The 27436-nt window shown below is 39.8% G+C and overlaps 4 protein-coding genes across 4 annotated transcripts; 1 reads left to right on the top strand and 3 right to left on the bottom strand.

Annotated features, from left to right (window-relative positions):
- Window positions 1–8394: 8394 nt before the first annotated feature.
- Window positions 8395–10866, bottom strand: LOC128737447 (protein lethal(2)denticleless). The gene is made up of 3 exons (XM_053832083.1): window positions 10782–10866; window positions 10079–10714; window positions 8395–10018 (listed from the first exon to the last, which is right to left on the bottom strand). Exons 1-3 carry the CDS (start codon window positions 10822–10824, stop codon window positions 8511–8513), a joined length of 2187 nt encoding a protein of 728 aa, XP_053688058.1. The 5' UTR covers window positions 10825–10866; the 3' UTR covers window positions 8395–8510.
- Window positions 10867–16191: 5325 nt separating this feature from the next.
- LOC128733386 (lethal(2)neighbour of tid protein 2) lies at window positions 16192–18098 on the top strand. The gene is made up of 2 exons (XM_053826942.1): window positions 16192–16550; window positions 16638–18098. The coding sequence occupies exons 1-2, from the start codon at window positions 16244–16246 to the stop codon at window positions 17897–17899; spliced, it is 1569 nt and encodes a 522-aa protein (XP_053682917.1). The 5' UTR covers window positions 16192–16243; the 3' UTR covers window positions 17900–18098.
- LOC128733387 (L-seryl-tRNA(Sec) kinase) lies at window positions 18061–19218 on the bottom strand. The gene has a single exon (XM_053826943.1). The coding sequence runs from the start codon at window positions 19216–19218 to the stop codon at window positions 18310–18312; it is 909 nt and encodes a 302-aa protein (XP_053682918.1). The 3' UTR covers window positions 18061–18309.
- A 54-nt stretch (window positions 19219–19272) lies between these two features.
- Window positions 19273–19783, bottom strand: LOC128733388 (mitochondrial import inner membrane translocase subunit Tim10B). Its single transcript, XM_053826944.1, has 2 exons — window positions 19691–19783; window positions 19273–19611 (listed from the first exon to the last, which is right to left on the bottom strand). The coding sequence occupies exons 1-2, from the start codon at window positions 19709–19711 to the stop codon at window positions 19273–19275; spliced, it is 360 nt and encodes a 119-aa protein (XP_053682919.1). The 5' UTR covers window positions 19712–19783.
- Window positions 19784–27436: the final 7653 nt, after the last annotated feature.

Here is a 27436-nt window from a genome sequence, read left to right as displayed (position 1 = left end):
CTTCCTTGGGGCTGATGTGGTGGATGTGTTAACAGATTCGTCCTGTAACTCCTGTTGAGTAATTGTTCACAATTAGATTAGCTACATGGGTAAAGAATATATGGACTTACCAAGTTCGATGCTGAAGCTGTCGCTTGTTTGGCTTCTGCTGTCGCAATAAACATCATTGAGGTGTAATGGCACCAAGACACTTTATGTGCTTCTTGGCCCGACTTGGCTTTCCCAAGTTTGGAATGATATGATTTAAACTGAATGCGTAGGTTTGACCACTTTGCGACCAGCTCTCGCGCATCGTATCTCCATTGAATATCTCGGTTACTATGTCGTGCCACGTTTGGTTTCGCAGTCTTCTATCCCTATATGCTTCGATTCCTGTGTCCCACATGTGCTCGTTTCATTCCACAGTTTGGCACAGCTTAGTGACATTATCCTTGGTTTATTCCAAGCCCATGGCAGACAACCATGTTCTCGCCGCCAACATCTCGTGTGTGCGAAAATGAGATAGCAATTCAGCACTGCGTTTCACTCAACTGCCAGCAGTCTGATTTGGGCCCGCTGTCAAATTTTGAGCCCCGGACATGCTGTCGCTGACGTTTACTGCAGGTCGATATAGAGATGTCGATGGGGTGGTTTATTCTGCGGATACTTTTTGACGTAGGACTAAGTCTTACGGCAAGGTTTGGCTGGGTAGGGTGTCATTCCAAAAAATCTTTCTCAAAAAGTGGTCAGGTTATGAACGCTAATAGCTTAGCGGTTTCCCGATCGATTTTCAATATTTTTGTACCAACCAATCGGAACATCTTCGAATTGGCTCAAATGAAAAACGCTATTATTTCGCAAGTGTACACTATTGAAAAACTGAAAATAATGAAGCATTGTCCAACTCCTCGCATCCTGATTGGTCGAAGAAAAGACGTCATCATGGTTTGCACGTGTTTTTTACAAAAAAGTGACAGAAACTCCTCGTCTCAATAGGTCGAAGATTCTTTACGGCGCTTAAACCTATACCAATTTGATATCTGTGCTAGGGAAGTACCTCAGAGTGCAAAACTACCCCTCTTCTTCAGCATTAACCAGCAGCGATGCCAACCTTCCAGACATTAGTGCATGCATAAATTTGGGACCCTATCATTTTCTTGGCAGTATTTTATTTTCTCAGTCTAATCTTTTGCATAACAAAAATAGTTAGTGGAGTACTTTAAGTTTTAGCAACATTAGTAAAACCAGAATTCACAGGAACTGAAATAATTGGTGGATCTCAAATTTATGCATGCTCAAATGTCTGGAAGGTTGACTTCGCTGTTAACAAGCATCGTTTCAGCATTAAACCTAGTCCAATGTGATGTCCTGAAGGTAAACAATGTTGATAAAGTATAAAACCACCCCTTTCCTTCAACCTAACTTTTAACATTTAGGATTGAAATTAGTCCAAATTGAAGTCCTGAAGGTGAAACGTCATCGAAAAGTGCGCGGTCATCCTTTCCTTTTGCCAGATTGTATCCATATAGGTACTGCAAGAATTTGTTCGAAACTGGTGTCTTGCATTTGTGCATGTGACATAGCGCAGAAAATCAAAACAAGGCGAAACAGTACTGGGCGAATCTCAATGTCAAAATGCTTTGAGGCTAATTTCAAGGGGCTCAACTAGAAAAGTTAGATCTTGAGGACGAATCTACAGATTTAATGCAGTATTGTTGGACTATAAGATTGCTTTATTCTACACCAATTTAGGTCTTTAGACTCGATTTTTCTCACTTTCTAAATTACGACTTGAAAATGTACTAGCACATTATTACAGTGATATTCCTCATTGTATACATTTCGCTAGTTGCGCCATAGGAGCGAGCACAGCACGTGACATAGGCTTCTTATTCTTCATTTTGTTTTGGTGGTTCCCTTTCAAAATTTACTACGGCAACAAAAATTGTTTCCAGGAATGTTTAAATTTTAGCTGCAATTTTTGATAAGAAGTCATCTAGCAAGACAATTCCGTACTTTTTTTATTTATTACCAAACGCGTCTTCTCCAACTGAATAACTCTGCCTTTAGTTTTCAAAAGCTCGCATAATGCATGCAAAAGGGTTGATTATGTGACCTTCTGAAAACTAAAGCCAGAGTTTTGTCGAAAACAGCCAACCTTCTACCTCGCTGCGTTTCCAGATTATTCTTCGACGAACTTAATCGGGCTGCACTATGAAAATTATCTGGGTACACTGATCAAATCGTTTGTCAAATTTGGCAGCAAACCTACCGTCAAATTAAGTGGCAAAGTGAAGCGTCACGGGTATAACTATAAACATGGTTTGATGATGTTGGTCACAGCCCATCACACTGTTTGGCAAATAATATAAAATTTAATTTGGCAACCTTACGGCAAACTGTGTTTGATCAAAAATTTGCTGAGCTATGACACTGGCATCAAATAAATTTGGTTAATTTTATCAAATGTTTGGTTTTTATGCAAAGAGTGTAATTGTACCTTAACCGACTTTACCTTCAGGACATCAAACTACAACCGATACGTTTTTCATCTTCAACTTGTAGGTTTAGTCAGTGTGTGCTCCGAACAATATTGTGGATTCGTAGCCCACACTGATAAAACCTTTTAGTTTTTCGTTTTTTTTCTAAGCCATTCTGACAAAATACCGACATTTGTTACTCAAAAATTAAAATAAACTCGTCTTTTTCAAATATATTTTTCTATGTCTTAAGAGTGATAAAACTGTTCTTCTAATTCGATTATTTATTAACTGCTAGATTACATGCATATTTCATGATCAAATTTTAAGCTAGAACAGTGGTTGTTTTGGATGTAATGTTTCACTTAAAACAAACACTGTTCATAAAGCCTGCAAGCCGAAAATGAGTTACGTATCAAACTGAATTTGATATCCTGAAAGTAAAGCGTGCTGGAAAAAGGCACGATAGCTGCATTCTTTTCGTTCAGAATAACGATACGGTATTAGAATTTATCCGAAACTGAAGTTTTTTATGAAAACAATGAAAATATTTTAGTGCAATAGATCCCAAAATGATGAATTACACCCAATAATTAGCAGTGATTTCATTCCCCAATGGGTTGTAGGTGTTTTGTACGTTTCACAAAATTTTCACAACTACCTAATAATATACAAACCTATCTTGTCATGCAAAACTGCAGTTTTGAATGGATCTAAGTTACATATGGACACATTGATCGAAAAATATGAGACCAACCAGCGTGCAGTTTTCTAACACGCCTTACTTTCAGGACATCAAACTTTAGCCGATACATTTTGCTTCTTGAACTTTCAGGCTAATCAGTCTGAATTCCGAAAACAGTTGTGGATTCGTAATTCAGGCTGATAAAGCCTTATAGTCGATTTCAAAACATAAATGGCAAAAGTCAGATAAACTCAACTTTTTCAGACATATTCTTTTTGCTAGTACAGAGAGATGAAATCTATTGCTTTAAATTCGATTTTGACGTATAACTGAGGAGTCATTTTAAAAAATTTAAATACGAAAAGTGATCAAGTTTTGAACATTAATAACACGATTTATTTCGATCAAGTGTATCGATATATTATTTGATACATTCTGTAATCTATGCTTTCGTAAAAAAAATTAGCTCTGTGTAGGTTTTAAACATAGCCATAAATTGATCGGAAAGAATGGAACTATCATGCGCTTTTCCACCATGCTTTACCTTCAGGACATCAGACTCCTGATGCGCATTTCACTTCCGACTTACAGTTCACTATCACTGTCCCTTTTAAACCAAGTGTTCTGGTTTTAGGTGCATTAATAGTACAACTCCAAAATTTGGCGCTAGTGTTATCCGCAAGGATTCTTTTATCATTATCACAACCACCTTATCTCAGCCCTGGACAGACTTGGCTCTAACTGCCCCACCTCGTGCTGCAAACAGAAACATTAATAGTACAAGTCCAAAATCTTAAAACTCAACAAACAGTAAATTCAACTGCCAATGTCATGTCTAATTTAATGCTGTTAAAATATGACCATAGTATTTTAGCCGTGCTATTCTGATTTTGTTGTTGACAGTTTTCCCTTTCAAATGCTGCGCTACATCCAGAGTCGGTATCCGTCTGATCCTGATCGATCTGTCTATGAGGATGCTTCACTCCAGGAACAAGGTCTTCCTCTCTACTACTCACATTTAGAGTGTTCGCTGGGTTATCACGGGAGCGCATTACTTCTATTACGTCTGATGAATATTCCGTATATCTTAATCGTATCAGAAATGTTACTAATCTCGCAAACATCTCATACTCCATCGAACGTAAATCATTCCGGTTGCGCTTGAGTATGGTGGAGGTCTCCATGCTATAAGTAACTACCGGAGTAATTAGGGTGTGATATAAGTGCTTCAATCACTTCCTACCTTGAAGTATACTTCCACAGGAAAGAGCATAACGCGTGGAACGATTCCTTTTTTTTTTGCTTTATTCCTCTAACAATCTGTAGGCTGGAGTCCAGACAAATCTATAGGCTATCTTCAATGTCCTATTTTGTCGATCTTGGTTCGTTGTACTTGTACCTGATGACAGGCCTATTCTCGTTTAATACATCGATGCGGCAGTTAAATTTCGGAAGAAGTGACAATTATCCTTTCCTCCCCATTCACACGCATTTCTCAATCGAGATACCTTCACAAGTGAAGTCCTCTACAATCCACTACGTCCTTTCTAAGTTGCAGTTGATAGTTGGAGAAATGAGTAACGTCCATTCTAGCGCGTAGTCAGTAGATTCCTCGTGATATATAAACACGAAAATGGTTTATTAGAGTTCATTTCAGCGTTGAAAAATGCAAAGCATTACATTCCGTCACCTATATTTTTAAGCAAGACTTCAGTTTTGAATGGATCCTAATAATATATTGATACATTGAACGAAAAGAATGAGATTCTCGTTCAGTTTTCTAACCGACTTTACCTTCAGGACATAAAACTCCAACGATACGTTTTTCATCTTCAACTTGTCGGTTTTAAAGTCAGTATGTGCTCCGAACAATATTGTGGATTCATGATCAAATTTTAAGCTAGAACAGTGGTTGTTTTGGATGTTATATTTATATCAAAACAAACACTGATCATAAAGCCTGCAAGCCGAAAATGAATTACGTATCAAACTGAATTTGATATCCTGAAAGTAAAGCATGCTGGAAAAAGGCACGATAGCTGCATTTATTTTCATTCAGAATAACGATACGGTATTAGAATTTATCCGAAACTGAAGTTTTTTATGAAAACACTTTGAAAATATTTTAGTGCAATAGATCCCAAAATGATGAATTACACCCAATAATTAGCAATGATTTCATTCCAAAATGGGTTGTAGGTATTTTGTACGTTTCAGAAATTTTCACAAATAACTACGTAATAATACCTTTTCATGCAAAACTGCAGTTTTGAATGGATTTAAGTTACATATGGACACATTGATCGAAAAATATGAGACCAACCAGCGTGCAGTTTTCTAACACGCCTTTCTTTCAGGACATCAAACTTTGGCCGATACATTTTGCTTCTTGAACTTTCAGGCTAATCAGTCTGAATTCCGTAAATAGTTGTGGATTCGTAATTCTGACTGATAAAGCCTTATAGTCGATTTCAAAACATAAATGGCAAAAGTCAGATAAACTCAACTTTTTCAGACATATTCTTTTCGCTAGTACAGAGATGAAATCTATTGCTATTTAAAAAAAATCTAAGTACAAAAAGTGCTCAAGTTTTGAACGTTAATAACACGATTTATTGTGTATCGATATATTATTTGACACATTCTGTAATTTATGCTTTCGTCAAAAAATTTAGCTTTGTATAGGTTTTAAACATAGCAATAAATTGATCATGCGCTTCTCCACCATGCTTTACCTTCAGGACATCAGACTCCTGATGCGCATTTCATTTCCAACTTACAGTTCACTATCGCTGTCCCTTTAAAACCAAGTATTTTGGTTTTAGGTGCATTAATAGTGCAACTACAAAATCTTAAAACTCATCAAACAGTAAATTGAACCGTCAATGTCATGTCTAACTTAATGCCATGCAAAAAACTCACGCTCGTGTTTTTCTGCTTCCACAACAAGAAACAAAGCTCAAACATATTGTCGTAACAAACTGCTGGCGTTGGTATCACATCACACACATACAAAGTCGTTGTTAAACTGCATATTAATTGATCAAAAGGAACTTTTCAAGTCAACTTTACTTTCAGGACTTCACCTTCAACTTTTCCGGGTTTTATCTTCAATTCCTGTTTTGCACAAAGTGTTTAGTAATTAGGTATTGTCGATAAATCCTTACAACCGATTCCGGAACAAACTGAAGAAAATACCCAAATATATTGCATTAATTAGAGGGGTTAACTGACTTCAACTGCAGTTCTGCCTCTTTCTATATCTTGTCGGAGTTGTGATCGTATAGTTCTCCAAGTAAAGTCAGGTCTTCCAATCTTATTTGGCCGATTTAGCCAATAGCGAGAGGGGCTGCTCTCAGTATACCTTAATTCCCACTATCCTGATACTATCCTGATTTTGTTGTCAGTTTGACAGTCAGTGTTGACAGTTTTCCCTTTCAAATGCTGCGCTACATCCAGAGTCCGTATCCGTCTGATCCTGATCGATCTGTCTATGAGGATGCTTCACTCCAGAAACAAGGTCTTCCTCTCTACTACTCACATTTAGAATGTTCGTTGAATTATCACGGGGGCGCATTACTTCTATTACGTCTGATGAATATTCCGTATATCTTAATCGTATCAGAAATGTTACTAATCTCGCAACATCTCAAACTCCATCGAACGTAAATCATTCCGGTTGCGCTTGAGTATGGTGGAGGTCTCCATGCTATAAGTAACTACCGGAGTAATTAGGGTGTGATATAAGTGCTTCAACCAGTTCCTTCCTTAAAGTATACTTCCACAGGAAAGAGCATAACGCGTAGAACGATTTCTTTTTTGCTTTATTCCTTTAACAATCTATAGCCTGAAGTCCAGACAAATCTATAGGGTATCTTCAATGTCATATTTTGTCGATCCTGGTTCGTTGTACTTGTATCTGATGACAGCCCCATTCTCGTTTAATACATCGGCAGTTAAATTTCGGAAGAAGTGACAATTATTCTTTCCTCCCCATTCACACTCATTTCTCAATCGAGATACCTTCACAAGTGAAGTCATCTACGATCCACTACGTTCTTTCTAAGTGGCAGTTGATAGTTGGAGAAATGAGTAACGTCCATTCTAGCGCGTAGTCAGTTAGTAGATACCTCGTCATATATCAACTCGAAAATGGTTAATCAGAATTTTGACTAAAATTCTTCCCTTCTGTCTTCTGGTTTTCTCTAGCGACTCTAACGTTGTTGTGGGAGGCGGTGAAAGCTCAATTATAGATGCTGACGCTGGCGCCTGAACGACGACGATGGACACATCCTCGAGCCCGAGGTGGAGGACAAATGAACAAGACAAAGGAGCAGACCAACAGGAATAAGGTGAGTATAACAAAAACTCATCAAATGTTCAATTGTTTAAATGATTAGGGGGTGGGTTTGTGAAAACCAAGCTCTGTCATCTACAAGAGTACATAGTATCAACATTAAGGGGAGGAACTGTGCCTAAATGCGTACAGTACTGCGTCAAGCCTGAATTTGTCTCCTGACACAAACCCTTATACTGGATTCAAGGTACAAATAAACGTCATTAATTCTGGGATTTCAAAACCAGTTTTTATGTTTATATTTAAAGTAAATTAACATTAAAGATGGGCAAATATATTCATTGTGTTCTGATAGACGAAAAGAAATAAAGTGAGAACAGTTTCATGAACATTATTTTCTATTATTATTTTCAGCATGAAAACTGCTTTTAAAGTCTCAGAAATCAATGACGCGCTTTTTTGTTAGGGGGGACTTAGACTACTTTATCCATTGAATTGAATTTTTAGAAATAAGACAATAATTTTTGCTGTTATTCTAACAAAATCATGATTATTTTAAACTAACCCAATGCTTATGATTTGTTTGCATACCACTGCTTAGTCAAAGTCAATTCTACCACACTGATTTTGGTAACAAATTGTTATCACATGGACAAGTGACTAGATCAGTTCTTTTCTGTTCGGAAAAATGATAAAATTGATACTATTTCAAAAAGAAATCCGTATTATATTCTCTCTTTTGTAAGTCAAAAGCGTTTAACCTTGTTTATACACACGCGGCAAGCACACACAGCTTGTGTAATCCGCCCCATTGAAATCTTTTATACATCAACCTATATAAAATCTTGCAGTAACGAATCCAACCAGTAAAAATATACCGGATAAATTTTCCTCCTATCCTAAACCTACAATATGTGAGTAAAGCAATCATCAACTACTGAAGTATCCCAGTCAACGCGAACATCAGCTAAATTGAACACTTTTTAAAAAGCATTAATTCGGGTTTTTTAAGTAGCGAAATTTAAAGCGAATATAACCATGTAGTTAGGAAATTGTCTAATCAATTGATTCAGTGATTCGCAGCGCAGGAACTGCTAGTTACAGTTGCACTACCTCCTGCAGGACCGTTTGGTGTCGTACTGATCAGAAACCTCAGAATGGATGCCTCCGGCGTAGTTGGACGTCCCTGGCTAATGCTAATCGAATTTTGCCTGCTGCGGGGTGTTTTCGGTTGTCCACTGCCATCAATCGAACCGCACCGGGATGCCCTTCGACGAGGCGTAGTCGGTAGATGCTGATGACCATTGGATGTAGATGGACTCTCATCTGAAATCTTCAGCTGCTGTAACCGTGGTGATTGCAGTAACGAGACATCATCCAATGCAGCGGAGGAGGACACAGTTTCGACGGATTTTGCAGCTTGTAGTAGTTTTTGTTTCCGTATTTTAGTTAGCCAGTCCACATTCTCTTTTAGTTTACGCTTAGCTCCGATGTTTGTATTGACATTAACTAAATGGGGAGCATCGCCGTCAATGACGAAATTTGGCAGGTTGATGGTTGGGGACGATAAGCCACTTGTAGGTGGTTTGTGGTTGGAGCTCGATGTTTCGGGTGATCTGAGGTTTAAATCTGGCATTGTCAAAGGTGACTTGCAGTTGGGCAGTGATTTATCGTCGCTTTCTTCCAAAATCGTATTCAAACTTCGAGAGGTCGAAGAAGTGGATGCAATTTCCAAAGCTGCAAATCCAGAAAACTTACTGTTCGTGTTTGCAGGACTAAACAACCTACGGCCTCTTGTTTCAATATTTGGTCGCTTAATTTCAAGACAGGATGTTGATGGATCTTCTTGCTGATCACAGCCAGCCATCTCTGAAAAGGTTCGCTTTCCGATAACCTTTTTCTCAACCGTGTTTGGAGTCTTTTCATTACGCTCCACAATCCGCCGTATCGATCGCGGAGTAAACTCCAATGATTTCAGTCTTACCTTAGCTGCTTCTTGATGATATTTCTCGCAATATTCGGCCTCTCCCTTGTAGTTCAATTTCTCATCGGATTCGATATGCTCAGGTCCGATTCTCCAGATTTTATGCCTTGCGTCATCACTGCAAGTCACTATCCGAATATCTCTATGCGACTGCATCCAGGCAACACTAGTCACTTCAACCGTGTGACCATTCAGACGAACTAATGGGCTCGAACTGCTCACATTCCAGATGTAACACTTTTCATCACTTGATCCACTTATTAAATATTGTCCGTCCGGACTTAAATATGACTTAATATAGAAGGTTCCATTCTTGAAACCACTGTATCGTTGAATAGGTTCCGTAGCGTAACTAGAAATGTTATAACAGTAAATGTGATTGTCCATGCAATTCACATAAAGCCGTTTTCGCGTAGCATCGATTAGAAGGTTTGTAAACCCTTTCAGGGTCGTTGTTCCAGCATACGGGAAACTGTATTTTGGTAGCGGTTCTCGATTGTGACTGCTGTAATGCCTCCGAACATCCCAAACCTTAATTATACCATCGCCAGCGCCGCATGAAATTAGAGTGTTGTCATCCTGAAACGCGAGTCCTAAGCAAAATAATTTATTTCAAAACCAGTTTAGTGGAAATAGCAGTTACTTGCACTGACCTGTTATACTACTACTGCATCCATTCGGCGGTATCTTTGGTGTCGCTCTAGTTCGCTTACGGTATGCCGAAGGCGTTCCGGGACCGCCGGCATGACCACTAAAGATGCAACTGTCAGCTCTTGGAGCCAAATTTGAACCGAGCTGTGCTCGTATGTCCCATAACACAATTACACCGTCCCGCCCTCCGGTGGCAAAAACTGCCGGATCGGTTCGTCGAAAAGCAGCCGTCTTTACGGACCGCGAATGGCCATTGAAAACCTGACTGCTTACAAGCTGTGATTCTGTCAGTTCCCACAGCCGCGCTGTGTGATCGCCGGAAGCAGATACCAGCTTCATATCGCCCGGCATCCATTCAATATCGAACACCGCATTCAAATGACACTGCTCTCCTTCCAGCGCACGTTCCCCTCCCGGTTCCTTATTGGACAAATCAGTGTCTTGAATTGCCACTTTGCCGTCTTCATTAGCGATAGCCAAAATATGTTCGTATCCTTCACATTTTGCGAATTTAGCTGCCAAAATCGGCGGGGCAGGATTGAAATCCGCGGTCAGCACGGAAGGACTAATGCCTTTCCAGCTGTCCTGCTCATGAACAGCCAGGCGCGTTAACACTGAATCATATGACGTCGATGATGCTGCAACGGCAATCAATCGTAATTCATGATTTTTCCAGAAATTCTACGCACAACTGGTTTAACTTACCGTAACCATATTGTCTATCAAAAAACTTGATGACCGTATTCATTTTACTGCACTTTTGTGTGCCGCCCTGATAAAAGCGGTTACTTAATGCGGGAAAATTTTGGGCGGACTTTCTTTGGCGCTATTTCCTTCACTGACATGCCCAACTGCTGCCTGCCCTGACGATGCCGATGTTCAAAACAGAACAAGAATGAGCCAACGGAAAATAAGGCGCACAAAAAGAGAACGCTGATGACAGCGCGATGACAGTTCAGTTCAAAAGCAAGACTGCCAATATAAAGGTATTCGCAAGTTTTATGGATTTTATGCTTGATTTTATGCATTTTATGACATCAGCGACATCACGATGAGTTCCAATCGAACGGCTGTTAAAACGTTTATTTTTTCACTCTTTTTGAACTTGGTAAAAGTTACACTGAAGCAATGTGTAGCGAAAAATCACGAAACGACGTCAAACTACAAAAACAAACCGCGCCGAACAATGGGGTTTGCTTTTGGAGTTTGACGTCACGGTTGATCGTGATTGGTCGATTGACGATTTCACCAACACTAAGCCGTAATGCTTAAATGCCCGATGAGATGTGTTTGCTTCCAAAACGACACTATACTTGACCAACCAATTAACGTCAGACTAACTCGAAAAGCCTATGCAAATATAAGTAACGTGAAATGATTAACAAAAAGCTAAGATATGATTGATTCTCATTTTAATCACTCATGATTCAGCCTACTCTTGCGCCTTAAACACGGCTTCCCGAATTTTCTTCTTAATCTAATTAACCATGCCGTTCGGCCTTCGACTCACCACGGTGGTGGTTCACGGGATCGGCGGGATACCGATGAACAATGTTGTCCAGCTATCGATGCGCATGAATAACGGTGGTGGGTGGCAGATGAATCCACCTTATGCAACGGAGGGGTACTCCGATGATGTTGTGCACTTGGTTACAACAATTATGCTGTCAGTGCTCGGTTCTTAGACGTAGACGTGAATCGTAGATCGTAGACCGCGTCACCGAAGATTCCAACCGTTGAAGAGTTCAGCGAAATGGTGAAGTAACCACTGTTGGGATCGTCAGTCAGCTTAAGCCACACGCGGCGGACACGAGGGGTCGTGGACACTTCTGTGTGTATTTCGTATGCCCCAACCTGGCCAAACGTCCAATTTTGATTAACAATCTTGTCACAATCGTTTTTATATACAGTTTTACCTGTTAATCTGCTAACTAGTTTTCCTCACGTTTTTTTACAATATTTCACAGTTTAATTTAGTACGGTTCTGCAAAAATTCTTTTTAGTAAAAATACAGCTTATAAAGTTTCTTGAACAAAAACTTACTTCCAGCTGATTTTTATTTTCACCAATTTTGAACGTAACTATTTGTACCGGTTTAACACCGCCACTGAAGTTCCCATAAATATTACTGTTTTCACAGTTTTAAAGTAAAGCGCAGATTTTACAACGAATAAGGGTGTAAGCCTCGTACCTCGAGCTACGATGCTGGCAGAGATGGTTGGATCACTTTGACTCAATTTTGATTCATTTGACAGTAGCGTCCTAATCGAGCAAAACTTGACAAATTGAAGAATGAACATTTGTAGATAATAAATAGTTCTACAATTTGGCTGAATAAATTGTTGCTGTATCTTTTGTAGTTACGGTGCTACCCAGTAAACCATTTGGTTTGTATATCTTGATTGCAACTGAGGTATACGAAATCATATCTGAACGAAAAAGTTATATTTCACGCCATATAAGAACATATATGTACCAAAGTGGAGGCGATATACGTGCGAAAATTTTGACAACTATTTGTAATTTTATTTTGCGCAGTTTTTATAACACGCAACTAAATACTCCTGAATATATGATTAAGGTATAATCAAATATTGCAATTGTCTATCCTGCTTTATAATTCACAGCCATGAATTGTATTTGAAGACACGCACGACTGCAAAACAACTTATTGTTCACTTCGATTTGACATGCTCTAATCATTATACAATTCCAATGTAAAATTGACATGAAAGCGATTCAAAGTGAACTTTCTATTACGATTTTGTGTTATCCGGGTACAATGCTAGTGCTCATTAGTGCGTTCATTTAGTTACTAAAGAGGTGCAAGCATTGTAGCGTCATAACTACAAAAGTTACAGCAACACTTTATTCTGCAAAATTGTAAATAATAACGAGTTCTACAAGTGTCTCATACATAACTTTGTCAAATTTTGCTCGGCTGAGACGGTAGTGTCAAATGAATCAAAATTGAGTCAAAGTGATCGAACCATCCCTGAATGCTGGTCTAACAAATCAGTCGTCGTGTGTTCGAATCTCGGCTGGGCGAGGCTGTTAGAGTCAATAGGATTGTTGCACTCCCAGTAAACCATTTGGTTTGTATATCTCGATTGCAACTGAGATATACGAAATCATATCTGAAAAGAAAAGTTATATTTCACGCCATATAAGAACATATATGTACCAAAGTGGAGGCGATATACGTGCGAAAATTTTGACACCTATTTGTAATTTTATTTTGCGTAGTTTTTATAACACGCAACTAAATACTCCTGAATATATGATTAAGATATAATCAAATATTGCAATCGTCTACACTGCTTTACAATTCACAGTCATGAATTGTATATGAAGACACGCACGGCTACAAAACAACTTATTGTTCACTTCGGTTTGATATACTCTAATCATTATACAATTCCAATGTGAAATTGACATGAAAACAATTTAATGTGAACTTTCTATTACGATTTTGTGTTATCTGGGCTAGCTCCGCAATCATCCTATAGTTTAACAGCTGGCTGTGAAGTATTGAATTAAAACAGAAGGTCAACAGCAACAATAAATCGCGCGTCGATGTGTGCGTACGGTAAACGTCAGCAAGCTCAATAAATAGTTTATGGAATACTTTAAAATTCAGGAACATTAGAAGAGTCAGAAATAGCAACAGCAACTAAAATAATTAATGGGTCCCAAACTTAGGCATGCACAAATATCTGTATTTGTGGCAGCGCTGGTCTAAATAAATCCAAATGTCGCAATACATTTCGTGTTAAATGTTTTTTGGCTGTAATAGTAAAAATAAGTGCAATTATTGTACCTTGCAGTACTTTTACGAGTCCTACGCAAATTCATATTTTAATAATAATTATCCTGGACTTACTAAATACATTGAAAATATGCTTGTCAAGCAAGAAGGGGTATAGTGAGGAGACAAGGACGAAAAACTGATGGTTCAAATCTAGGACGGGATGTGCCAAGTGTCAACCGCGGTGCTGACCCAAAATTGACCCAATTTCTGATTGGCTGAAAGCGACGAGCAACCGTTGACTAGAAAATATAACGTGTAAACTGTGGCGTATTCGGGAGCTGTTGTTCGGCAAACGAAGTTATTCTTAAAATAATATGTGCTGGCAACAGTGGTGCAGAGTGTAACAAAAAATATTCAATCGGGATGGCGGTAATAATAAGAAGAAGAGTAAGAAGCCAGATTGGCACGTCCTGTCCTAGGTTCAAATTGCTAAATTGGAAACGTGTCCCACACACGCAGAAAATAATCACGCTAATAATTTTCGCGAGGGACTCTCTTATAAAAAGGTGGAATCTCCGCCATAACACTTTATTTTATTATCCCGATATTTTTTTACCGTGCAGAGCAAGGGGTTTCCAGTAAGGCGTATAAGTGCGTAGTAATCAGAGATTACTTTTGTAATCATTTACGAATTAATTAGGTAATCAATGGTAATCAGTAGAGTAATCAATGATAATCTTAAGTAATCATTGGTAATCATGATTAATTTATAGTAATCACAAGAGATTGATTACTGGTAATCAGAGGTAATCAATAAAGTAATCAAAAGTAACTTTTTTCGAAGGTGCGTAGTAATCATTGCTGTTGGAAACCCCTTGGTGCAGAGTAAGACACATTAACAAAGCCAACGCGTCGGTTTAAATGCGGCGACGCTTTTCCTTTTATTTCTATCAAGAGCAACATTTCAATAGGGCCCAAGTGCAAAATATAAAAAAACTGGTTTTTTGGTTATATTTAAAGCTTTTTTAAGTATCTATAATAATACCAAACATCATAGCGATTTGAAAACTTTATGAGTCTTAAAAAGCAAATTTGAAAAAGCCTTATGTGAAAACTGGCAACAAAGTTTTCATTTTGTGCCTTGGGCCTTTTGTATGAAAAAGCCTATACGCAGTTTGTGTTTTGTTTTGCATTCGGCCCTATTTTTGTTGTGGGATTTCTACGCATAGTGGCGAATAATCACTGGCCATCTCCGGTTAAGTACGTTTAGTAAGTAATAAATACACAATTTTTGAATTTCCGTTGGTAATCAATTGTTAACAGTGCAAATTAAATATTTCAGAAACAGCCAGTTCTGCAGTTGCTGCTGCGAAGATGATCCCCGCCGTACAATTGCGCGAGAGACTCGACGGACGACCGAAAAAAACTACAATGCTACCTGCATAAATAACACGGTCATTCACAGACACGACATGTTTAGTACTTAAGCCTGCGCGGCAACAAAAATTTAAGTTACTTTTCGGTTTACACGAAAAAAACTATTTCGCTGTATATGTATATCACCTGTGGAGGAACCGGACAGAGTTCGTTAGTAGCGCGCCCGAGACATTTACTATCGCTGAACTGCCAAGGCTTGATGCACTTGCACGCTGTGGTGAGTTAGAAATGCTAAATGAATGAACTGCTGCTGCTTCACACTACCAATAGCGACTGCCACACTGCCGCACCTCACGGGTAACACGTCCCGCTTCACAAACCTGTTGAACGGTGGCAGATTTGCCGATGAAATTAAACCCCAACTTTTCTAGTAGAAATAATAAAGCTGATCGGTGTCCCAGTTACGAATTTTTAACCTTTTCTAGCCATTGCGCTTCAAAACAACGTGATAAAAAAAGGCCAAACGCGAAACGCTGTTTAAAAACTGGCCCAACACCAAAATCACATCACCACTGACAGTAAATAAAAGCCTCATGTTAAAGGCCCCATCAACAATTGATAATCAAATCAGCCTTATGAAAAAGTCGTATTACAGAATGATCTCCGAAAACGGCCAAACGCATATTTTTGCAAATTACAAAGTAAATCAATGTTTTTTTCTGCTAGTTGTTGCATTACACATTAAACTATTATGTTTTTGCATCATAATGTGACATTCAATTCTAAGCAACACTGTTTATATCAAATAAGGAGTTAAAAAATGATGCTCAAGTTTCAACATCGATTTTCTCGAAACTGTCAGTTTTGACTTCGGCCTATTTGAAATGTTGCTCTTGCTATTTTGTTTTGTTTTTATTCTCCCTGCTGTACAAACTATAGTGTACACCTGGCTGTATAGTTCCTGTCAAAAACCCTCAGCACCAGAGCTTAGCCGCAGTGGAAAGACTTCTTCGTTTCACCCTGAGATCACTGTTCCAGAATGGCACCGCCGGGAGCAAAAAACAAACCTCTTCCGGCACCAATTCGAAAGCAGGAAAGGCGTAAATCCGCAACCGGTTGGACATGGACCCGGTTTCAGAAGCAATATCTGAGCGTGGACTATGTGAAGTCTTTGATCTTCGATCCAGCCCAGCTGCCGGTTGTAATGTGGTTAATACTGGCTGCCGAATTGCTGCTAAATGTGTTTATAGTCCGGACGGTTTCTTACACCGAAATTGATTGGAAAGCATATATGCAAGAATGCGAGGGATTTCTCAATGGAACTACCAACTACGCGTTGCTAAAAGGTAGGTTCGAGGTGTTTCAATGCTAATGGAGAAGCTCGCTTCTAAAAATAGACCAGCTCTTGCTGACGTTTTGGTGGTTTCTTTTAGGTGATACCGGTCCGCTGGTATATCCGGCCGGGTTCGTCTACATCTACAGCGCGCTTTATTATATAACCTCCTATGGACAGAACATTCGATTGGCTCAGTTCATTTTCATTGCAATATACCTAGCGCAGATGGCACTAGTTCTTCGATTGTACTGCAAAAGCCGGAAGCTTCCGCCGTATGTGCTCGTTATTACCACCTTCACATCGTATCGAATTCATTCGATATACGTCCTGAGGTTGTTTAATGATCCGTTAGCAATACTATTTCTTTATGTGGCCCTAAATGCATTTATCGATAATCGCTGGACAATGGGAAGCTTTTTCCTTAGCTTGGGCGTTTCCGTTAAAATGAATATTCTACTGTTTGCTCCAGCTATTTTACTGCTCTTCATTACCAATCTAGGCTATTGGAAGACATTTCTGCAGTTAGCGGTATGTGGTATAATTCAGATAGTACTGGGAGCACCATTCCTTCTGACTTATCCATGGGAGTATTTAAAAGGCAGCTTCGATCTAGGGCGTATTTTTGAACATAAGTGGACCGTCAACTATCGCTTTCTGGATCAGGAGGTCTTTGAGAATAAGCTGTTCCATTTAACGCTTCTTGGTATACATGTGCTGTTGTTGGTGGTATTTGCCTCGCCTTGTTTCAAATATTTCCAAAACTATTGCCGACTTAGGCAGTTGGAGATAATGCTAGCTCCACAAATTGCGGCCAAAAATCGAGAGGTTACACAGGAACACAAAACAAAGGAGAAACCGAAAAAGAAGGCTCAACCCAATAAAGAAGAACCTCTCACAAAAGAGCAGGAAAAATTCCTGAAATCTTTTGAAAAAGGCATAAAGAAAATGTCTGCTCAGGAGTCTGCAGCCAACGGAGTGCCGGCTTCAGCAAAAGTAGAAGAAACTCCGCCACCACAGCCCAGCAAATTTTCTATTCATTTTGATAGAGCTACTCAGTTGGCATTGCTGCCGATTTTCCTGTCGAACTTCATCGGAATCGTATGCGCTCGCAGTCTACATTACCAGTTCTACGTCTGGTATTTCCACAGTTTGCCCTATTTGGCATGGTTCACTGAGTACACGACCAGTCTGAAGTTTTTGCTGTTATTCCTACTGGAGTTCAGCTGGAACACATACCCAAGCACCGCGGTGAGCAGTTTGATCCTTCACACCTGTCACGTCATACTGCTTGTCGGAATAGGAAAGAAGTTTTTCCGAAAGATTCCAGATCTGGCACAGATAAGTAAGGCAGCCGAATGAAGTCGGGGAAAGATCGGACCCTGAGTGGAATATGCGAAAAGACAATCGACTGTATTGCTAAATATTTCGTAACTCGGCGGAGCTACGTAACTGGTAAATATGGATTTGATTTTTACATTGAGAGTCTATTGATGTGTTTTATATTAGTTTTTTTACGATGTAGTAAGTAGAGTTGTGTGACTATAGAGTTTATTTATTTTAAAACACTTTGGTGGTTTTTATACGAAAGAAACAAAGTTCCTATCTAATCGCAAAAAGTATTAGGAAAAGAAATGCTAACGATCAATTATGTCAATTCTATTTTAAAAAGACTAAAACAAGTGATAAAACAAATCAAGAAAATCCCAATTCGCATGACATCGTTCAACTAGACAGTATTTTTGGCAAGCGAATAGTTTTATTAACATTGACTATCGATTAAACTCAAACAACTTTCGAATATGCTCTTGATTAGGTTTATCCATATCTATTTCTATTAAACCGTTTCTTGCGTCGCTCAGTATAGCTTTCCTCTTGTGGTTTAGTTCTTCTACAAGTAGTTTTAACTCTTCCGTGGTAACCAAAGTTCTACTACTTTGGATAACGTCACCAACGATCCTTCTTAGAACCAAGTCTAACTTATGAATAATTGTTTGCTCTACGGGTTGGGTAGATGTTGCCCCATCCAGAAATTTTTCCGGATTATTTACATATTGAATTACTGCAGCTTCAAGTTTTACAAAATCATTCAACGGATCATTGGTAAAAATACAACTTGTCTCCCATCTATAGAACCGTGCGTTAGGTTTTTCTAGCCGTATTGCCATTCGTAAAATTATATCCTGTGGAATCGGTTTTGAACGTTCCGCATTTCTTACGATAGCAACTGCAACAGGAACATCAAAAAAGGTTTGAAAGTAGCCGGTGTTGTATTTTCTGGCAATTTTTAACACTTCATAACGCATACTTCTATAGTACATGTTATCATCTAGCACAAAAAGATATGCAGCTGTTGGGGATGCAACGGTCATATCGACTGATACGCCTGTTTTAAATAATTTGATCAGATTTTCATTCGTTTCATGCACAGCTTCCGAGTCTCGCTTTCTAACAGCACTTACTAGCATTTCAATGCATTCTAGAAGTTGCTTTCGTTGGGTTTTGTACAATCCACTAGCCAAGTCCTGTTTACTATTAATGTTAATAAACTCATCAAAAGTTAATTTAACTAATACAATAGGCGACCCCTTCTGCAGTAAATATTGTTGAAACTCATTGCAAAATGTAGTCTTCCCAACCCCTGGAAGCCCCACCAGCACATTTATGCATACATTACTCATACCAACTATCGGACGTTGCTCTCTTACGAACTAGTATTACTAACTTACTTTACTTCAGTTATCCCTGGTACCACCGTCCAACTTATCGTCTAACTGTGTCACGTTACCGGTCGTTTCCGTTGAGGGAGGAGCACTGCTGCTTTCTTGCTGCCGTTGCGCTTCCAGCAGTTTAGCTTGTTGCTCTTCAAATTCTACCATTCTTCGTTGGTTGATTGCACCCTGCACTCCAACGTAGACCTGCATTAACCGTTGGTTCACATTGGTAAATTTGCCGACGCAAGCTTCCGAACAGCGAATCTCACCCGGCGACAGGTCACGGCCGAAAAAATTATCTACACAGGCAGTAAAGCACAGCTCCGTTACCTTGTTGTATAATCCAAGAAAATCTTTCAGCTGAATGGAGGAAAAAAGTTCGTTATCTAGGTATAAGGATTTTTTTTAAACGAACTAATATTTAAATGGTGTTTCTTACGTTTCTTAGTTCCAAGTCCATATTATTCTATTGAAAAACCTAAATTTTTATGTTTCAGAATTTCCGTTTTCGACCGCTGTCCGCTGTCCGCTGTTCTATCTTCTGTGTTGGTGTTTACTTTTACTTATTCGTCGTGAATATTTTGACGTTTCTCGCGACATGTGCTCTGGGTACACGCTTAAAATGTGTTACACGAAATTTATCTAAAAAACAGTCTTCGCTTGAGTTCAGTTCACCAAACGATATCGCATGGTAATTCTATATTCCATTTTTTTCTGCTGCATTCACTAAATTCTTATTTACTTACGTACTTAAGCCCCAAACACAATGCGTACGGATCTTACTACACACTTAAAAAAAGTGCCGAAGTCAGCAAAATTTTGCCAAGATTTGGACAGCCGAGCGTTCGGTAAAATTTTTTATGATGCCAAACGTTAATAAACATTTGTAAACGTCGATTTGCAAAACTGAAATTTTCACTGAACGCTCGGCTGTCCAAATCTCGGCAAATTTTGCTGAGTTTTTTAAGTGTGTACGTTGCGGCAATTTGACAGTTTTTCCATGCGTTTTCTGTCAAATTTCCACAACGTGGAAAATTCGCATGCATTGTATCTGGGCTTTTACTTAATTGTCCTGACGTCTTATGACAAGGCATGCGTAGCATAATGTTTCCATCTATGTATTTCGGTCTATGGCAGCTGGTCTCCAGTTCCGTGGGCACCCAATGCTCGTCAGATCTGGCTTTGCCACCTCGCTCGCTGTGCCCCTCTTCTTCTTATTCATATCGGTTTCGATGCGAAAATCATTTTTGCAGGATAGCTATCCCGCTTTCTACCCACATGTCCTGCCCAACGTATCCGTCCAGCTTTAACTACTTTCTGAATACTGCGTTCGCCGTAAGGACACGCGAACTCGTGGTTCATTCTTCGCCTCTATACACCGTTCTCCTGCACGCCGCCAAAGATGGTTCTTAGCACCCGCCGTTTGAAAACTCCGAGTGCTCGTAGGTCCTCTTCTAGCAGTGTCCACGTTTCGTACCCGAAGAGAACAACCGGTCTAATCAGCGTTTTGTACAGTGTGCACTTGGTACGGGGGCTCAGATTGTTCGACCGCAAGTGTTTGTGGAGTCCGTAGTAGGCCCGACTTCCACTGATAATACGCCTTTTCATCTCACGGCTGGTATTGTTGTCTTCTGTTGCCAGTGAGTCAAGATATACGAACTCGTCGACTACCTCAAACTCATCCCTGTCGATTACCACGGTACTGCCCAAGCGGCCCTGTCGCGCTCGGTCCCGCCCGCCAGCATATACTTCGTTTCAGACGTATTTATTTTCAACCCAATCTTCTCTGCTTCGCATTGTAATGTGGTGTACTGACTACTCTTCCATCGCCTCAAATGTTCTGCTGAAAGCATCCACGGAGTCAGCAAAGCAGATAAATTTACTGGATTTATTAAAAATCGTGCCCCGCATTTCGATCTCCGCTCGTCTTATAACACCTTCAAGCGCAATGTTGATTTGCAGGCTGGAAAGACCATCTCCTTGTCGAAGTCACCTGCGAGATTGGAATGCGTCCGACAATCCACCCGTGATTCTCACACTACACTGGATCCCATCCATTGTAGCCATGATAAATCTAGTAAACTTACCGGGAAAGCCGTTTTCGTCCAAAATTTTCCATAGCTCTTGTCGGATTATGCGGCTTTGAAATGGAACACCGTCTTTCCACTTCTCCGGTAGTCGTTCCGTATCTCTACTCTTGACAATCAGTTGATGCAAACAGCCGACCAACTTGTCCGGGCCTATTTTAATAAGTTCCGCTCTAATCCAAGTCCAAGTCCCGCTGCTTTGTTGTTATTTAGCCGCTGGATGCCTTCTTTAACTTCCCTTATCGATGGGGATGGCAGGGAAAATCTTCGTTGCTTGCTACACCAATGTGATCACTTCCTCCGCTATCATGGTCTTCCGCCTATACGCCACTTAGGTGTTCATCGTAGTGCTGCTTCCACCTTTCGCTCACCGCATGGTCGTCAGTCAAGATATTTCCGTCTTTATCTCTACACATTTCGACCCGCGGCACATAGCATTTGCGAGATTCGTTAAGTCTCTGATAGATCTTCCGTATGTCGTGAAAGCGGTATAGTTTCTCGAGTTTCTCGCACTACTACTCCTCCTGGTGGGCGCTTCTTCTCTTGGAAGAGTCGTGGCTGCTGTCTCCGCTTCTGTTTGTATCGCTCCACATTCTGTGGTGGCTCTACGCAGTATTTGTACAACGCGCTACGTTCTCTCATCCAATATCTGCTGGCACTCCTCGTCAAATTATTCGTTACGTCGATCCGGTGCCACACGGCCTAGCACGTTTCACCGCTACGCCCTTAATGGCTGTTTTCACGCCATTCCAACAATCCTCAAGAAGGGCTTCATCCAGCTCACCCTCTTCGGGCAAAGCGGTTTCGAGAGATAACGCGTAACTTTCGGCGACATCCGGTTGCTTCAGTCGCGCTAGTCGCGCGTTCACAACAGATAGTTTTGACGTCAGGTTTTGACGACCATCACTAGATAATGACCCGAATCAATGTTAGCGCCCGGATAGATTCTGACGTCGATAATGTCTAAAAAGTGCCGATCTTCTATCAGAACGTGGTCGATTTGTGATTCCGTCTGGTTGGTTGATCTCCAGATGTACCTATGGTAGAGGTTATGCTGGAAAAAAATACTACTTATGGTCAAGTTCTTGGAGCCGGTGAGGTCGACAAGTCTTACGCCGTGACGTGACGTGATGATTTTGACATCATATCTTGGGCAGCGGTCGTATTCACCCTCTAACTGCACCCAGAATTCGCCTTTGTCATCATTGCTACTTCCGAGGTGAGGGCTGTGCACATTAATTATGCTAAATAATACAGAATCGGCCATTGATTCTTAATCTGCACATTCGGGAGTTGATCGACCACCACCCGATCACCCGCTTCTCCATCTCGCCCATCACTATAAAAGCTGTGCCCAGCTCGTGTGTATTGCCGCACCTCTGGTAGATGGTATGACCGTCTCTATACGTAGGTACTATCGTTCCTTTCCTGCATACCTCATGCAGCGCTACGATGTCGAACTTTCGGTTCTTCACTTCTTTAGAAAACACGTGGGTACTTCCGAGGAAATTTAGAGACCGACAGTTCCATGTTCCTAATTTCCAATCGTTAGTCCGTTTTCGTCGCCTGGGTCTTTGCCGATTGTTCCGATTAGCGTTATTATTATTACTTACGGAGTCCATTGCTTTGGTTTTTTTTAGTGGTTCAGGCTTGCAAAGCCCGCAACCAACCCCACAGTATCGCCGGAGGGCCAACGTAGCTCGAAGGAGCCCTCCTCCCCTGTCAGCATCAGATCCCTGTCACGACAGCTGTCAGCTGAAGTCGCCTCCGATAGTGGTGGTAATAGAGGTATACAACAAATTTTGAAACAACATTTAAACGGGACAACGCATGTATTTAATCTGCGCAGTATGACGAATGCAGCGTGTTGTTTCCCCTCTTTTGTTTATCGTAAAAAATAAGACTATCAAAAGTCAGAATTTTTCCTATCTTACGTTGCCGATAACACAAAAAAAAACGAACATCTTTCACAAATTTTCTGAAGCATAAAACCCTATGATTGCGTAATTCTTAACTGCTGCTGTCAAATTTGACATAAAATCGAGCCAGCAAGCCTGGCTCAAACGGCTTCAACAAGAATGTATGAGAATGACGTTCGTGCCAGGGATGTGGTCAGCATACGACGTTGGTTTCCACCGGGGTTGGTTACCTCATCTTCACCGAGGTTGCTCGTATCCCGGCTGGTATCACGAGGAGGTAGGGGTAGGAGTTGCTAGGTAAGAGGCTGTGGACCATTGTGGGGTCTATTTTATGCCCAGTGCACAAGGCACCGATGGTACGCATTACCCAGCCGTTTACCAGCCAAAGTGCTACCCTTACCCAGCATAGTAAACAAAGATGTGGTCCTACGACAAAAACCGTGTCGCGGTCTAGCCATTTTGGTGAATTTTGCGATGCTAAAGATCATGTAAACCTTAGAGGGAGTTGTTTACGTGAACTCCAGAGTCCAGACACTGGACAGATTGCCGAAACCAGCTTGTGATTCTTGAACTAAAATTTGTGCAGAACTTTGTCGATATGGAAATCAATTAGAATGGAAACGAAAAATTTAATTGGGAAGGAAATTGTAATGTGATTGCTAATGTTTTAGTTTCAAATTTTATCCAAAAATTCCCGGAAAATTTGTTCCAGAATGGATGCGGCTTTGGGGTAGGGATCAGTGGATCTCTTCTGTCCAATGAAGACCTGGTTTCCTCACCCACAGTCACAATCAGACATCAAAATTTTCTGCTGATACTTTATATTCAGCTCGTTTCACCGTTTTTTGCGTGTTCTTATTCGAATGATTTTCACACGCAAAAGCAAACATCAAACACTGACTGACACGTAGTAGTGCCTTACAAACATAAATATGTTACTGTATTCTTTTTTTTCATTCTGCTTCCCCTTGCCACATTCACTGACTGCCCGGAGTAATGATATGGATGATGGCCCTTTAAATTTACGTTATATACGAAATAAATTCAAGGTCTAAATTTATTCTTCGCTCTCTTCCCGCTTCATCGATATAAAAATATACATAGAACCGAACACATGCTGGCTGAAAGTGTGACACCCATCGTTGACGGGAATCAGACAAAAAAACCGTAGCTGGGTGGGGATGATTGCTTTTATTTTTTGATCAATATTTATTATTTTAATTTTTTTGATCAAATCAACTTGTAAACAGGTAGGTAGTTGTTATCGTATCACTAAAGCTTTGAACGCCGTGTGTGGTACAATATTGCAAAGTCATTCACACGTGGACACCTTGTTTACAGAAAAGGTGAAGCGGATATAATGAACATCCGAAAGATAAATCATTCATTTTACGTTTTTTAAAGCAAAAACATTCAACGTTATTGTAAGAAAACCTTTCTTTAAATAATTGCCACTAATATAATTACTGGATTCGTTTGAAAGGACTGGATCCAGTCTTCTATATGGTTCAAGTGGTACCCAACATCGGTCAATCATGCAGACTTATAAGGTTCAAGTTCTCCTAGCTTGACAAAATACAACGAAATGTACTACGAACCTAATAAGCGTTCTTCAAATTACCTTGCTGTAATCTAATTTTTCTGCTCTTTCCCCTTTCACGTCTTGTCCTATCCTGAGGACACTATTCATACCTTTAATTTCATTACTATTTTTTAACATTTGCTTCGTCTATTGCAGCGGTTCCCAACCTTTTTTCGGTTCGCGTACCCCCTGACGGATTTCCCTATACTATTCTGCAGCGAACTAAAGTTTTGGCGAACCCCTGGGGGTTCGCGAACCCCCATTTGGGAACCGCTGGTCTATTGTAAAAATTACCGTTATAAAAATCAAATCAACAATTTTAACAACATTTTATATTAATTAGAATATTATCATAGAATCTATTTAACCCTTTCAATAAAAGAGTTAAACTATTTACTAAAAACAATTCTTTTGTTTATTTACAGTCTAAGTACCAGTACAGTAGGAATTGTTTATTTAACCTGAATCTAGTGCGAGACACACCCATGTTAGAAGGTTTCACTGCTAAGTGGATCTTCCGTGAAGTGGCTGTCTTTTTTTTGCGTGGCTGAAGGATAGAAGGCGCAACATTGTTGATTATCTGAGATGGGCTACGGTTGTATTCTTTTTTTATTGCGCGGATTGTATTTACCTTCCGTAGGCGTACACTCAAGTCTTTTTTTACACGGTTTGTTTTTTTCGATTACTCGAAAACGGTGCAGCTAAGGAACTATTTACAATCTACGTGAGGAATGTCGAGCTACTCCCAAATGTATTGAGAAATAAATGAATGGTCTCTAAGTTACCCCGTTCTTAATACTCAAAAAACTAAACCGTGTAAAAAAAGTACTTGAGTGTATTATATAGTGGGCAGGTTCTCAAAACTTGTTTATTATAAGCTAAATCCGATTAGCTGTTTCGCTGTTTGCTCGCTGTTCTGTTATCTTCCCTTTTTTTCGTTTCGCGGCCTGGAGGACAGATAATTGATTTAATGAGTCCTTAGTTGCGGGTGATTGATTAGGTTTTAATTGTACCGACTGCTGGGTGGTGGGTAGTGGGAACAAATTTGTATGTAGATGATACAATGCAGTTCGTTTTGTGCGTCTATGTTATGGAATTGAGCTTGATTCGATAACCGGTTTTGAAGCGTCAGCTAATATCAGGAATCACAGTTGTCAGTTGCAGAACCATAAAGATAATTTTTAACAAACGGTTTAAAAATGTGTTTTGCATTTGAGTACCGAACAACAACCTGCAATCACATATACAGCAGTTTGACATGGTAAACAAAACTATCTGCCATATCTTATTCTGCCTTGTCTCACTGACCCCAAAAAATCGCATGTCTAACCAAAACAATGATTTTTCTCCGTAAATGACTCTTACTTTTAATGCAGGTGACTATATGTTAAAAAAATATTTGACCCAACCATGTAAATTTAAACAATATGATCTATCTAACATCACAGTAAAAGTTATAGAAATAAATCGGTCCTAACGCACTTGTTTCGCGCCACCGCCAGGCACCAGTAACCAATGTTATGCAAGCTGTGCCCATCATACGATTTTGCTGTGAACTTTAAATCCTTCCGAAATTTTTTTGTTTTGTTTAATGAATATTAATCTGCCGATAAACCAAAGTACCACGCAATGAATATTTATACAGACCGGCTGTCGTCGTCGTCGTCGCACTCCAGTCAAAACAGACCGGTTTTATGTACATAGATAGTTCTTGAAAGAAGTAAGTGTATAAAAAATAGCGTGATTCATAGTTTTTTACTGAAACTATTTGTTAAAAATATTCTGAACGAAAGGGAGATCTCCGATCAGCCAAAGTTTTCCCAACAAATTAATTATAAAGACGTCTTTGGTTTATTACTGTTGGTCAAAGCGTGTACATTAATTAAATCATTGAATTTTGAATTACTCTGATGTCCGTTTCGGATGCCGGCTTATCTTGATCATTTCTCACTAACTAGTCGTTCACTATTCTAACTCTGAGTGTTTCCTTATTTACTGGACGGCGCTAGCCGGCAACCATCGTAAATCCTAATAAATACATTTAATCCAAAATTATGTCGCACAGTGATTCTACGTTGCGTTACGTTCCCAAACATGGACGAGGGGTACCTATATGAAGCCTGGACTTATATTGTTCTCAACTAAAAAAAACGCAGCCCTTGAAGGCGTGTTGTTTACGACTTTGCTAAATGAGTGCTGGGTCGTATCGTATTGTAAGGTATAGGTAGAACGTGGTAGCTGAGTCATGCGTATTCTTCGCAGTTCATGTTTTGCTGGTGTTGGCTGTTTCTTCTTCTTCTTTATTTTCAGTGGCAAAGTCAAGGATACAGTGACAAGAACTCGACTTTGGTACCAGCAATGTATCGTACTACAATGTGTTCTATTCTGGATCTAACTTTATGAGTTGTTTTTTCAATAGCTGAATGATTCAACGTTGTAGCTTTGCAATGCAATGGGACATGTAGTTAACAAGTTCCTTCACTAAAATTAGAAGTTGGTTTCTCCTGGTCTTTGTGAATCGAACTACCAATAAATGTAGGTACCTTCCCGTTCGCTATCATACCTACGTACTTCAGTAATCGAGAAATGTAAAAGTT

The sequence above is a fragment of the Sabethes cyaneus genome, chromosome 2, assembly GCF_943734655.1.
Source record: "Sabethes cyaneus chromosome 2, idSabCyanKW18_F2, whole genome shotgun sequence".
Taxonomy (NCBI): domain Eukaryota; kingdom Metazoa; phylum Arthropoda; class Insecta; order Diptera; family Culicidae; genus Sabethes; species Sabethes cyaneus.
The sequence above is the reverse complement of the archived record's forward strand: the minus strand, read 5'-3'. Positions and strand labels throughout refer to the sequence as shown.